Here is a 14,048-nt window from a genome sequence, read left to right as displayed (position 1 = left end):
GACAGCCAAATGTTTGCTCTGACATTATGAAATCGAGCTAACCTTGCTCCAATGATTTTTGCTGAAATATTATAACATCCTTTAGCTTCAGGTAGCCTAAACTCTGACACGGTCTCAGAGTGCTTCTGTGAGTTTTGACTTCTGGGTATTTTGTTATTCAGGAGGTAAGGCCAGACTATTTTTTTTACTTTGGTCCTTGTGCTTCAAACACCGAAAACAGCTTTTGAAGAAAAAAGCCGACGGTTGCTTAAATGGCAAGCATCAGCATCAACAACAGCATCCTAAAATGCACAGTGTGACTTGATTTATTTGTAACAATTATACACAAGACAGATATACTTTTTTTCTTTACAAAAAATGCACTTACTGCTGAGAACAAAAACAAAGACCTACAATAAATACAACAAGCAGTTGATTTTTCTTCAGTATTGGAGGTCATCAACTTTGTTACAGGCCTTATACTGTAGTCTTCACTCCTGCTTGTCATTACATCACAGAGAAATTCCTCTTTACTCTACTGTAACAGTTGGCACGATACATTCCTCGATGTTGGGTGGAAACCTGACCCTGTATAGTACATCTCAGTATATCAAAATACATAACTATAAAAAATATCTGTTTTAAGCCCTAAATATTTTTTTTCATCCATAATGTTCCATAAAATGAACCAATTCATATAATGTATAAATAAATAAATATCATTTTATGGGTTACAAATCGTCATAGAAAGTTTATATAATAATGTATTTCAGGAGACTCTCGGCATCATGCGGTCTGATACAAAGCCCACAGTGGGGCTCGTGGAGCATACTGTCCATAAGCCGACGCAACATCGGCAGCATCACCACACTTAACAGCATGTCAGCTTCGAACAAGACTTCCTCTGTACATCAAGCATGCAAGGTGAAGCAGTCTGGCAGGACGCGCACTAGTCTAATTCAGAGCTTTTCTCTCCGCTGCCCTCGATCCTCGTCACGGCTCCGTGAGGGGACGGCGGGGGACCGCGTCAACACTGGCTTTGTATCAGAAGGTGTCAGGACCGGTGGAGTTGTGATGGAGGTGCTTAGAGACACAGAGGTCGCCTGTTGCCACGACGCTGGCCTCAACCTCTGTGTGCCCATGCCGACAGCAGAGAATGCTGTGTGTATTGGTGTGTGAGTGTATCTGTCTGTGTGTGTGTGTGTGTGTGTGTGTGTGTGTGTGTGTGTGTGTGTGTGTGTGTGTGTGTGTGTGTGTGTGTGTTTGTTTGTTTCCATGTCTGTCTGAGTGTGTATGTGTGTGAGTGTGTGTGTCTGTGTGTGTGTTTGTTTCCATGTCTGTCTGAGTGTGTGTGTGTGTGTGTGTGTGTGTGTGTGTGTCTGTGTGTCTGTGTGTGTGCTTGTTTGTTTCCATGTCTGTCTGAGTGTGTATGTGTGTGTGTGTGTGTGTGTGTGTGTTTGTTTCCATGTCTGTCTGAGTGTGTATGTGTGTGAGTGGTTTGTTATGTATGTATGCATGATGGGCAGCTTGTCACCCATGCCATGCTCTCGGCTTTATCTGCGTCAACACTCGTTCTTACTGCAGGTGGCTTGCCGCTCGATGCGCCATGTGCCCTCCTCGTACGTGCAGTAGCAGATGGTGCACTCGTCAATCTTTACCTCACGGCCGGCTGGAATCACTGCAGTATCCGCATAGCAGTTGGGTCCTGGGAGAAAAACAAAACAAAAATAACAAAACAGTGACAGACAAACATGATGCATGATAGTGGACAACAGCAGTAACAGCAGCATCATCTGAGCTCCATGGCAGTACTACATCCATTCTGCTTAAAACAAACAGGATGTGGTGTGAAGCAATCTCAGTGTGCAGGAGAGTGTCAGTCTTGACAGATATCTTTAAATGAAGCGTGGACAGAGTGTCAGTTTCTCGGACACACGTGCTTGAGGACATCCTCTACCTCTCTAGGTTCTCCAGCGTCCAACTGCCACGTTCAACATCTATCGCGTTTCATTCTAATCCCAGAGTCCGAGCCTCTCTGCACTGTGAGTCAGGGGAAAATGGGCTCCGGGCTTTGGACTCTTTCCAGCCTCCGAGCCGAGAGCCTTCCAGCCAGCCGGGGGGTTCAAATCCCTCTCACACACAAGTGTCGGCAGAACTAATGGCCGCTCCCGGAGGATGGCACAAAAAAGCAGACAGGCAGCGGCTGCGCCTGAGAGGCGCGAGAGGAGAGGAGAGGAGAGGGAGGAAAGGAGAGGAGAGGAGCGGAGGGGTGAGGAGGGGAGAGAGGTGTAAGAGGAAAAGAGGCCGAGAGCTTTTCACAACTCATTTCTCCTGCTCCAGGCTGCAGCTAATGACAGGTTGTGCGGCTGTGAAAGGGTGCGTGCGAAATGCTCATTTCTTTGGTGGAAGAGCCGAATTGGATTCATGCCATTAGGCTACTTATGGCCAGCAAATGTCTCCTAAGCACTCTGAGAGCCCAGTAGCTCTCTCTTCAGGGGTGTTCGCCGTGAGGACTTATTGCAGATTCATTTCAGCGGGTGGGCTCCCTGTCCATAGGCGTACATACAGAGTACTTACCTTGCATTTATTTTTTATTCTCTTTGTGTCTCAAGTTTTTCAAGACACCTTAAATCATACATAAATGAACCCGACATGAAAGCCCTTTCCTGAAGAATAGCAGAACCAGCGGCACACTTGGGCGGAGCAGCCCTACACTCAAATGGTTCTCAATCAAATACAGAGAAAAGCATCTGGGAAATGTCAGCGAGTACAATAAAAACACTAATGACACATTATTAAATCTGATCACAGGAGGTTCCCTGACATTTGAGCAAATGTCCTCGAACCCATGTGGGGGTATCATGAGAGAGGACAGGATACTTCATTCTCAGGAGGGCGAGAAAAATTAATGAATGATGGAGAGAAAATACACTGTGTATGGCCTCCTACTGCCTGCACTCCATTCCGGTCACAACTCATCTACTTCTCTCACACAGTGTGGGTAATACAGGCTCCAAGACAATGGCTGCCCTTGGAGAGACAACTTGTAATGTACCTTGCTTGTTTCCCCATTTATAGTCTTGGGTCACACTGCTCTAGACATTTCCCATAAAGACTGGTCATTTACCATAATATAAAAGTTTCACGATATTGTGAAATCCTGTGAAATATCACAGCGATGCGGGTAGCTAAGAGACACAAAGGACACCTTCCTGCTCTCCCGGCCACTGGCGGAGGATGGGAAGAATCAAGGTCATCTCCTCCGAGTACAGTGGACACTTGCGGAAAAAAATAAACCTTCCATGGCCTCCTCAGCTGCGTAATCAGTCAAGATCGCTGTCTGCACACAAAACTGGCCCACAAAAGGGCACACAAGACAGCCTCTGTTTACTGCTCCTACATTTAAATAATGGCCGCGTGGACACCATCTAAAAAGCTGCTTCGAAATGCTGATGAATCACAGCCAGAGAGCTCGGAGCGAGAGGACAACATCACAGAGGGGAAGGGCTCCACTCCTGCATTCTGCCACATCAATCAACATGAATATTTGGCTGAGGCTGTCAAACCGTCAGAACTCTTGCATTTATAATGGTTTCAGTGAACACTTCGAGCCCCACATGAATATCAAGTCACTGCAAATAAACACCTCTGTCACAGTGCATTCATCAAGCACGTCTTTATCCCAGATTAGTTGAAGTGTGTCTGTTACTGTGACTGACATGTGTGTTTGTTTACTGATACAGAGATGATATGGGAGGGGAGTTGTGTGAATATGTAGATATGTTCTGGAGTCCGCAATGCTAATGACCACACAGCCACATAAAGCAGAAGTAAAGGAGAGAAGAGAGAACGAGAGAGAGAGAGGGTGCACAAGAGAGAGAGAGAGAGAGAGAGAGAGAGAACACACAAGTCTGTGCTCTATTCTTAAGCCCTATGTCAAGCTTTTTTATCCTCCTAAAAAAATCAAAGCAGAGCTACAAAGGTTACAAGGATGGGAATGTGATTGGGGGGAAAATCCCCTTCTGTCCATTCAAAGATTCCTTGAGCTCCCTGAGGTTCGGGTCTAATTGTGATGGCCCAGGGAGCGAGGGCATACATCCAGGAAAGGGAGAACTCCCTCACCTCTCATTAGAGCAGCTCCACTGTTAAAGCGTGTAAAACAGGCAGTAATGGGCACAGGTCTGAGAATGCAGGAAAATAGTTCCCACGAGCCCAAGATTCTTCAGCACACAGGCTTTTTGTGGAAATACTACACAAGTTGGTTATTAGGGACTGGAGATATTTGGAGCAGTGATTTCTGCCAGGCATTAAATATTCATCCCCTTTCACGTCTATTAGCTTTGGTGGTGGGAGGGTTGCAGTGTTTGAATGTTTCTCCTGTGTAGCTGTCTAAACAGTTTGCTCATTCTGCAGTATTAAAGACAGCATCCTACCACTGATGCTGATGTGTGACACCAAAAACGCTTGTTACGTAATCTGATAATTATTCATCACATCCCCTTAATATTCTAAAAGTGACCACAGATCGTATCTACTCCGAGCACGCTGACCTTATACGCAGAGGAGTGAAGGGAGGAACACGGCGATATGACAGGGGCAGGCGGGCAGTGGTCTGGGCTCGGCTGTGGCCGGCACCAAATTCATCTGCATTCATCTCTTTCCTCTATTATCAGAGAGAATCAAGTGCTCTAACAAAAGGGATGAATACATCTATGCTAATATGCATCCGTCCTGTGCTGCTTTCCAGCTCCTGGTCAAAGGCAGTTTTAGGTACTCAAATTCTATTTCCGCAGCCTTGCCCGAGCTGCCATGAATATTCTCCCTCTTGTTCCCCTCTCCCAGCTGCCAACTCCCCCACCCCCCGACCCCCCACACTGAAAATGAATATTAGGCATCTCCTTCCCAGCATTGGCGGGCTCCTTAGCTGACCTGCCACATGATTTGAAGTGCTTTTGGCTCGGGCTCAGGCTGTTTATCACAACCTCCCCAGATTAGCCGCGACCCTGATGTCTGAGGCTTCAGAAGGGAGGCTTGTTTTCCTGCACGTTGCCAAGGCGATGGCCAGCCAGAGCCAGGGTCGAGGAGGAGAGCGACGGGGAGAGAGAGGGGGGGAAGAGAGGGAGAGGAAGAAAGAGAGTGTGATGGTGAGAGGCAAGATCATAAGCAGCACAGCTCTATCGGCGAGGCCCCTCAGCTTGAACCGGCACGCTGTGACGCTAAACAAGGTGGTCTCTGAGTAAGTACAGGGAGGAAATGTGTATGTGCACTCGCCGGACTGGCCACTGTGGTCCTGACAAGGGTTGCCAGTTCAACAGAAAATATGAGCCCCGGAAAGTCAATCCAGACTACCTTTGCCATTCATGGCCAAAAGCAGAGTCTGAAGTCGATTTGACAGCACAGGCTCCTTCCCCTTATAGCACACAGGCAGTTTGGGGGGATTTTTAAAGTGGAGCATTAAATAGCCCATCTATTCCATGCAGAACGCATAAACATTGACAGCTCCAAGGCAGACCCTGAGAAGTGTCTGTGTTTGTGTGTGTGTGTGTGTGTGTATGTGTGTGTGTGCGGGGTGGAGGAGCTGTGTGTTTAAAGTGAATATGAAACTCCTTTTCCCCCTCTCCCTGCCATTCCCAAAGACTCCTCACACAGATGTTCTTTGATATTCATGAACAACTGCCTGTGGTGGATGTTAGCAATAGCACTCACTTTCATCTCTCCCCATGGCACTTCCTCAAGTGTCTCTCTGCATAGAGCGCCAGCAACACGTCCCTGCAACCGCGCCGCGCCCCAACATAATGCTCCATTCACCGCCTATGAATGGGCTTGAGCTGTCTCTCGCTCTCTCTCTTTCTCTCTACCTCTCCCTTCACCACCCCCCTCTCTCTGTCTCTCTCTATCCCCCTCTCTCTCTTTAATAAGCCCAGAATGGAGATGTCAAACCCCAGCTTTTTTCCCCTTATTTTGGGACTCTTTCTCCCCGTGTCTTGACAGTCACTTCAGATGACAACGGCAAAGGTGAGGCAGAAGCAAGCGAACAGAAGTGACAGGAGACGCCGATCTTTTACTGCGTGATTTATGGTGCCTTAATATTGCATCTGCATTTCCATATCTGAAGTATATCTTGGCACTGGGATGGTTTCAAATATTCAAAAGATATATGGTCTGGACAAATTAGGCAGCTTGATCACACTTTAGCTGAGATAACAAGAAAAGGCTTTCTGCACCAGGAGGCATTTTTGTGATAAGTACAAACTAGGCCAGATAAAAGGAGAATAGAAAAGTGTCTATTTATAAACCCATGCGACAAGTGATCTCACTATTTCATGATCACCCAAAACCCCTTAATGAAGTCCACTGCTTCAATTTTCTCTTTTTGATATCAGACATTTTCATCCTATTGCCCAAGCAACTTTTTTCCTCTTCATGTTCCTGTCAAAAAGGTCCCATTTATAGAAAGAGGAGGACAAGTATTAGTTAATCAACTGCTGATGGGATCCTTATTATCTCAATGAATCCATCATTCTACTGCTGCTCCCACTTCCTCAGGCGTCCTGACTGAGCCTCACCTCACACACAACTCCACATCTCCAATATTTTTGTCAACTTTGGGTGGAACAGGTGCAATCCATGTGGCAATTATTCACTACGCATAATAACTTCAGCCTCTCGTCTGACACTTAGCCCGCTCTTGGGAAACGGTGTCAGTGAGTCGCAAGGCTTTGAAGTCTTCACTTCAGAGCCATCAGATTCGCGGCAGTCTCAGGAGGTCGCAGCATCTGTCGAGTTTCGGCATCTGGGCCTTTGTAACTCGGCAGACACCTGCATCCCCCGTGACTCGGAGGCGCCGCTGAACCCGCTCTACTGCTACCGCCGGCGGCATCAGCGTACGCCGGGGTTTGAAAACGCCAGCGCTCGGCTCGCACAAGAAAACAGCGATTACGAAGGGCTCAGGCGCAAAAAAAAGCGGAGGGGAAACAACAGCGCGAGGGGAAAAAAAGGGGTCGCTTCCCAGAACTGGTGCGTCTGACTCACCGCAGGCCTCAGATATGGAGCAAGCTCGCATGCGGAGTGCTGGCCACCTGGTGAGAGCTGCCTTGAATTTCCTGGTGCTCAGTTGTGTGCTAAAAAACTCGTCAAACAGCAGCTATGGAAATGTGTGGCTGAGGGAGCATGTCCTGAATGCCTCCAATCCATCCTAAAACCACAAATCCATCATGCACGGCTGACCTCGCACTTCTGTTGCGCCCTCTGAATATTCTCAAACCGTGCTCCACTGCTTCACAAAATCAGACTGACTTATCTCATGGACTTTTTTGTTGAAAAATGTAAGCGTCATACTGGGGGTGATATTTCCTATGCCGCTAGGTAAACTCATTTAGAAATTCTATCTTCTATCATGGCTGTGATCCCTTGTTTGTTTGTCAATAGTCAGGGGGCAAAGTCTAAACTGCCTCAGCTGAGATAGATGTCCCCAGTCAACATCCCTTTTCGCTGAAGGAGGCAACGTCGCTGGCAGTGCCATGTTGCATTAGAGTCATGCTAAGCAAACAAGGGGCCACAATGTAGGACGTGCTGTCGGAAGTCATTGGAGAGAGCTCTAGATAATCAAGCCTGATCCAGAGAATGTCTCCTAAGACAGCATAATGTGTTCCAATATAGAAGCCCTCACACACTATCCCAAGAGCTTCCAGCGTACATAACAGACCACAGCCACAACACACATCGGCACATGACTGGAATGCTTACACATGCCTTCCTTTTCACCACCACACCAAGCACTAAATCTCAATGTAAAATAAAGACTTAATATTTCTCCTTTTTAAAGGATACTGTGTGATTAAACATCACTTCAGTGATTAAGAATCAAGGGTGTTGAGAGAAACCTTTTTCCATCTCTGCTTGTCACAGCGAATTAAGGAGAGAAACGGTTTAATTACCAACACAGTTTCTTCAAGGATACCATCTGCAAGACAGAAGCACATTACTGACTTAATGACTTGGACATAAACTCTAAACTACTGAATATTAAATCCTTCTACATCTATAATGGAAACAAGATGAGGGCAAATTACATTATGGGGGTGCCAAGTCCCTGCATTCCCAGGCTCTCACGTGTGATGTCTCAACATCTGAGAGATGGTCGTAAAACACTCGCAATAACTTTCAGACTCCTCATAAAGAAGACCAGGACAGACCAATCAATTGCAGATCACTCAGAGAAAAGGTTCTCATGTGGCAGTGGAGGCTACTGCAATGTCAGCCCTTTCCTCCCACCGCAATAGGAACTCAGTCATCTGTTAGGTGCTCCTGTTTCACCTGACTGGCTGTTTGTTTGCAGCAGGCAGTGCCAGCGAGAGAGGACCTAATTCTGGAGAGAGAAAAAGACAGACAGAAAGAAAGAAAGAAAGAAAGAGGGGGGTGAGGGAGGGAGAGAGGGAGAAAGGGCACATTACTCACCACTCTTGCAGACAGGGCAGCACTGATCTGGCTCATACTCAGGGTCCACACACTCTGTCTGGGGGCAGGCAGCTACAGAGCACAGCACCTCACCACTGGGCTCACAGCGACACTTCTCACAGGGGGACACCTGGACACACACACACACACACACACACACACACACTCACACACACACACACTCACACAGACACACAGACGCACACGCACATGTACACACGCATGCACTCACACACACACACACTCACACACACACACGCACATATGCACACACACAGACACACGTATGCACACACACACACACACATGCGCACATACACACACACACACACACACACGCACACGCACATGTACACACGCATGCACTCACACACACACACACTCACACACACACACGCACATATGCACACACACAGACACACGTATGCACACACACACACACACATGCGCACATACACACACTCAAACCAACATGCCCGAAGGCATGGACATGGACATGGTAACGATTGGACATAGACACACAGCCAAACACAGACACACACGCACACAGATACATAGGCACTCAAAAACATGGATGTAGGCATGGAAATGATTGCACATAGACAGACATAGACACACACACACACACACACACACACACACACACACACACACACACACACACACACACACACACTTGCATGATTGAAGATGGACACATACACGCACATAGGTGAACACTCACACGAAATCATGTAAGCATTTCACCACACAACCTCACACACACATACACAAATACCATGGACGCATGGAGGGATTCACACAGACACACCGACAGACAAATCACAGACAGACACACAGACAGGCAAATATTACCACAATCTCAAATAAACACAGAGAAGAACACATGCAGCCTGTCTATGCGCTTACAGTAAAATAATTGCTTACACCTTTTAGCCCCGCTGTCTGTGAGAAGACAACTGGGATGTTATGATATAGTGTCAGAGGAACAGAAGGTCCTGTTGACATAATGACATAATTGGCTAAATAGGGGTTTCAAATTCAGAGAGCATTTCAGGAGTAATTTTAAGGTTCAGTGCATCAGTAAATGAAAGGGCCTATGTGAAAGAGACTTTGTACAGCTTCTGCTGTTGTAGAGAATCTGCTTTCTCTTGCTCTACTATTATCTCTCTCTCTCCCTTTCTCTCCCTCACCCTCTGCTCTCTCTCTCTCTCTCTCTCTGTCTCTCTCTCCGTCCTCTCTAGCATGCAGGGCCGAAGCATTCGTGTGGCACAGTGCCGCGACTTAACGCCCCAAAAAACATACTGTAACGCACATACGGTTACGCTCACTGCTTTGTTTGTAGTCTCCAGGCGAGATGGCGTGCGGCTCATGAGCGATCTCCACTGAAGGAAATCGGGCTTTTCTGCACAACAGCCACACGCGGCTCTCCTCGCCTCCCTGGAGAGCTGAGCAGTCATGGAGAAGGCAGGCGAAAAACGCCGTCCAATGTTTTACAGCCATAAAACCCAAATCCCTACACATAATGAATGACTGCTGAGGGAACCTTGTGTCGTTCCGCTGCTCGACAACAGGTTTGAGCACTCGCGGAAAAAAAAAAGCCAGCTTATAAATGCATGATTGTGTGGCTCCGCATGGTGTAAATTCTCACATTAATTAATCATGTCTTACCCTACAGTTCCCCCCTAAGACACAAGCTCCAAGGATCAGATCAGATATTATGCAAAAGTTACCTCATTTTGCTGAGGCTCTAACTGTTTAAAGATTATATTATGCATGTGCAGTTGGTCCTGTTAGGATGGGGCTCTCCACAGAGCCCCTGGTCTTTGCCAGTCTTCTGTGACTAACATTAATGCTGACTGCTGCAGTAATAAAAGTGCTTGCAAGCCACAGAGCTCAACTGTAATGGAACGACAATGCAGTAAACAAGAAAATAAAACTGAGGTGAAATGCGACTGTTTAAACAAACAAGCAAGCAAGGGGTAGAAGATAGCATCTCGGATTAAAACACAAGGCCTTGAGAGCAAAATGTGGAGACCTGTTAGGTCTTGACAACTGACAAGACTTCTAAGACTTCTGCTAATCAATAAACCACTGTCCTGAATAAATATTCTTGGCCTTTTCAGATAATTAGTATTGTTGCACTGATCCCTGTGAGACGATTTGTAAATTGGTTTATTCTACAAGCAACTTTAACACAGAGTCGAAATGGTGGGCTCAGCGGATTGCTTGAAGTGTACTTAGACATTAATAGAGCAAATAATATCAAGTCTTCCCTGCAAGCCTGGGCACATGCCACATCAAACTGGTGCTTTCAGAGAGAAAGCCGCACATAAAATATTCATATCATATTTTTTAATATAGACCTCATTCCCATGTGAGGGTAATGACTGAAACACTGAGAGACACTGTTAAAGGTACCGTCAAAAAAGGGCTCAAAATCTCTGAAGTCATTTTCGGTCCAACAGAATCAATACTGAATCAAGGTATGTATGGCCTGGCCATTAAAGCATTTCAATGAGACAGGACTCTCCACTCAACCAAAAAATTCCATCTGAGCAGAGAGATGAGCTCAGACAGGTGTTGGAGAACGATATCCTCACCTCCAGTGGCTCAGTGAAAATCCACCTGGCCCTTTATCTTATCACAAAAATGAATTTATGCAGAGATCAAGGCAGTGATTAATTGGAGTCTAGAAAGAGCCGTCGCTGGTAAAGACTTATCTAACCTTGAACTCCTCCAGTGATGAGTACATCTTCCCCCGGAATTCACAGTAGTTCTTCTTCTCCTTGCACTGTGGGCAGCACTGGCTGGTGTCCACGCGCAGGCAGCGCGGGTGGAGCTTAGGGCACTCCGGCTTGGCACACAGGGGTCCCTCGTCCGTGCAGACGCACGGGCACGTGGAGGGGCCAGGGGTGAATGTCTCCCCGATGGCGAACACGAAGCCCGTCTCGTCCATACAGCCCTTGCCCCGGTAGTCAGGGTAGGCGTACTCGTCGATGGGGTCCATGGAGACGTCGTTGGGCTCGCCGGTGGGGCCGTCGTCACCCTGCTTCAGGGAGTCGCGCGCGCCCCAGGGTTGCTCCTGGCTGGCGCCCTGGGGCTTGGGCCCGCGTCTCGGGGGGGTCCAGCCAGGCCGGGCCCTCCCCCCGGTGGTCTTGTTGGAGCCGCGGCCGGCATCCAGCCCGCCCGTGAGACTGATCTCCTCCAGCCGCTGCTGGGCACTGGGGCTCAGGGCGCCCTCCTTGGCCTGGGTCAAGGCGCGCTCCAGGCGCTCACGCTCTCCGCCTTCGGGCAGGGGCACCACGGGGTTACCGCGGGCGCCCGTCATCAGCCACCACGTAGTCAGGACCAGTCCTGTCACCATGGCAACGGAGCACAGCATCTCTCTCCGACCCTCCCGACCACCTGTGAGGTGGGCTGAGACCTCGCGTCACATAACACGCATCACATTCGAGGTGCAGCCCAGTCCATCTGAAAAACAGGACAAAGGCAATCAGGCAGGCCTGAAAAAAGCCTCAAGAGCAGGAAAGACTGCTGAGGACAATCAAGCAAACGCCAGAGAGCACAGACACAGCACACTTTCAAGATTAGTTTTGGTATGAAAACAGTCTGAAAAACACACAAAACAGCGCCACCCCCCCCCCCCCCCCGTTCCAATCGATGCTTTGCAACTGAATTTGGTTTCAACGAATTGATTCTCTTTTTTTTCCAGGTGGTTGCGGAAGGATGTTTCAGCTTCAACAAGCACAACAACAAGGGAACCTATTTTTGCGTGGCTGTCTCTCTCCATCTGGGAACAGACAGGCTTCACAAGTTTTAAAGGTGTAAGAAGGTGCAGTCACAAGTCTAGAGAGCCTCAGCCACACCAATCTCCAACCAACACCTCCATACATCAATTTCCACTGAAGTGATGGGCATGAAAGTAAATTGCTTTACAGAATCAAAGACTTGAACCATCTGTTCATCAACGACCCCTCTCACTAACTCTATCCCTCACACCCCCTCCTCTCAGGTAACCACTGAGGGACAAATCAATTCATTCAATCTAATCGGCTGAGCAGAGTGGCAAGAGGTTAATCAGGAGATGGGTCCCAGCCTTTCCAAATGGAGATGGAAAAGAGAAACAAATAGCGTGAGGCTCAAGCAATTCACGAATGTTTTAAGACATTTCAATTAGGCTAATGTCTATTAGGTATTCTATAAGGTGTAATGCTGAATTTTGAGTGGCCTTAAGACTTGTTTTCAGCTGCTTTCATTTAGGTTGCTTATAGCCTGCCGTACTGTATGATCCACACAGACAGCGACAGCGTTTGATAGGCTACAGCTGAATCAGACTCCAGAACTCCAGACTGGCACGTTGTGTGGAACTGAAACTGCATTTTCATTAGTATACAGAGCAGTTCTTAACGGGTAACTGTTGCTTCTCCAATCAAATGTGTTAGAAATGGCTGAGAAAAACAATCATTCGCGCAACATCCGTGATTAATAAGAAATGGACATGAAATTCTCATAGCAGCAGTAGCAGAGAGAGAAGTTATACATGCGCACGAGAAGGTGATTGGTTACTTTTGTTCTGCATAGCAATGTAGACCTAATTAGGAAAAACGTCGCTATGACACACATCTGAGGTGGATGCATATGTTCGGAACTCTACAGGATATGTAGGCTACTATTTAAAAGTAAAACAACTGATTATTTCCGATGGTATTATTATGATTTGATTTTTAAAAATACCATATGTGCCTCCATGTCTTACTGAACCAGCGATCGCGCTTCTGATATAGCAGCTGTGTAAAGTGGGCGTGATGGTGACTGGTCGGTAGATATGAGTAGCCTACAGAATTTGTCAGTCGGTTTACCTACAAATAAAGGATGCTAAATGTAACGACATCGGATTTTTAAATGCTATTTATATCGCATTATTTATCTTTCTAATTTCGCCTAATTATTGACATCATGTTACGGATGATGTTGTTGCATGCCCGACTATCAATGAGATGCTGCGGGAAGTTGTCTTTCAATCGATAAAACTAATCGTGCGTTATTGAACCTTACCGGTGAGCTCGCGACTGTGTCCAAGTAGTCCTCGGTTCAGTTTGCCAAATGCTGACAGGTGATGAGAAAAGTCGATTTGGTGCGTTAAGCCCCTGAAATTAATAGTTAGAAAAACTGGGCTATATAAATTATTTTGTTGAAAGGAACATACTTTATAGAACGACTCATTATTCGTGTCCTTCTTCCTGATAAATCCAAAGGGTTTTCTATCGCATGTAGGACCCGTTTTATGTTCTCTGATACCGGCGAAAGAATACCGTTGTCAGATGCAAGGGTAGTGAGCGGTGGCTGGTCGCGCTCCTTCTACTGGAGTGTTCACTTTGGTTATGGTGGCACGAAAACATCAGCCTTACGTCACATTGTAGTTTCATGAGGATAAACGACAATGATTTCGGCCACCAGGTGGCACATTCTAACACTTGTTTTTCTAAAGAAACTTTGATATCAGCCTTTTTTATTAGCTCAAGCTTAGGCAACTTATTTTAGGCTATCTTTGTGCCTCTTTGGGGTATAGCATTAATATAAAATTGCATGATCCATCAGTATCACCACCC

At 46.9% G+C, this 14,048-nt stretch overlaps 1 protein-coding gene across 1 annotated transcript; it reads right to left on the bottom strand.

The window, feature by feature from the left end:
- Positions 1-307: 307 nt before the first annotated feature.
- Positions 308-13,740, bottom strand: vwc2 (von Willebrand factor C domain containing 2). Its single transcript, XM_076285121.1, has 4 exons — positions 13,495-13,740; positions 11,165-11,910; positions 8,437-8,566; positions 308-1,684 (listed from the first exon to the last, which is right to left on the bottom strand). The coding sequence occupies exons 2-4, from the start codon at positions 11,819-11,821 to the stop codon at positions 1,542-1,544; spliced, it is 930 nt and encodes a 309-aa protein (XP_076141236.1). The 5' UTR covers positions 11,822-11,910; positions 13,495-13,740; the 3' UTR covers positions 308-1,541.
- Between the last annotated feature and the right edge of the window lie 308 nt (positions 13,741-14,048).

This window comes from Alosa pseudoharengus, unplaced genomic scaffold, assembly GCF_046254945.1.
Source record: "Alosa pseudoharengus isolate Yale_2024_CS ecotype anadromous, Long Island Sound unplaced genomic scaffold, YU_APseudo_1.1 YU_APseudo_1.1_scf_15, whole genome shotgun sequence".
NCBI classification, from domain to species: Eukaryota; Metazoa; Chordata; class Actinopteri; order Clupeiformes; family Clupeidae; genus Alosa; species Alosa pseudoharengus.
The sequence above is the reverse complement of the archived record's forward strand: the minus strand, read 5'-3'. Positions and strand labels throughout refer to the sequence as shown.

Excerpts from the sequence above, each read along its gene's own strand:
- vwc2 (XM_076285121.1), bottom strand. The coding sequence starts at position 11,821 with ATGCTGTGCTCCGTTGCCATGGTGACAGGACTGGTCCTGACTACGTGG. Across the intron at positions 8,567-11,164 it reads CATCACTGGAGGAGTTCAAG|GTGTCCCCCTGTGAGAAGTG; the intron begins GTTAGATAAGTC and ends GTGTGTGTCCAG. Across the intron at positions 1,685-8,436 it reads CTGCCCTGTCTGCAAGAGTG|GACCCAACTGCTATGCGGAT; the intron begins GTGAGTAATGTG and ends TTTTTCTCCCAG.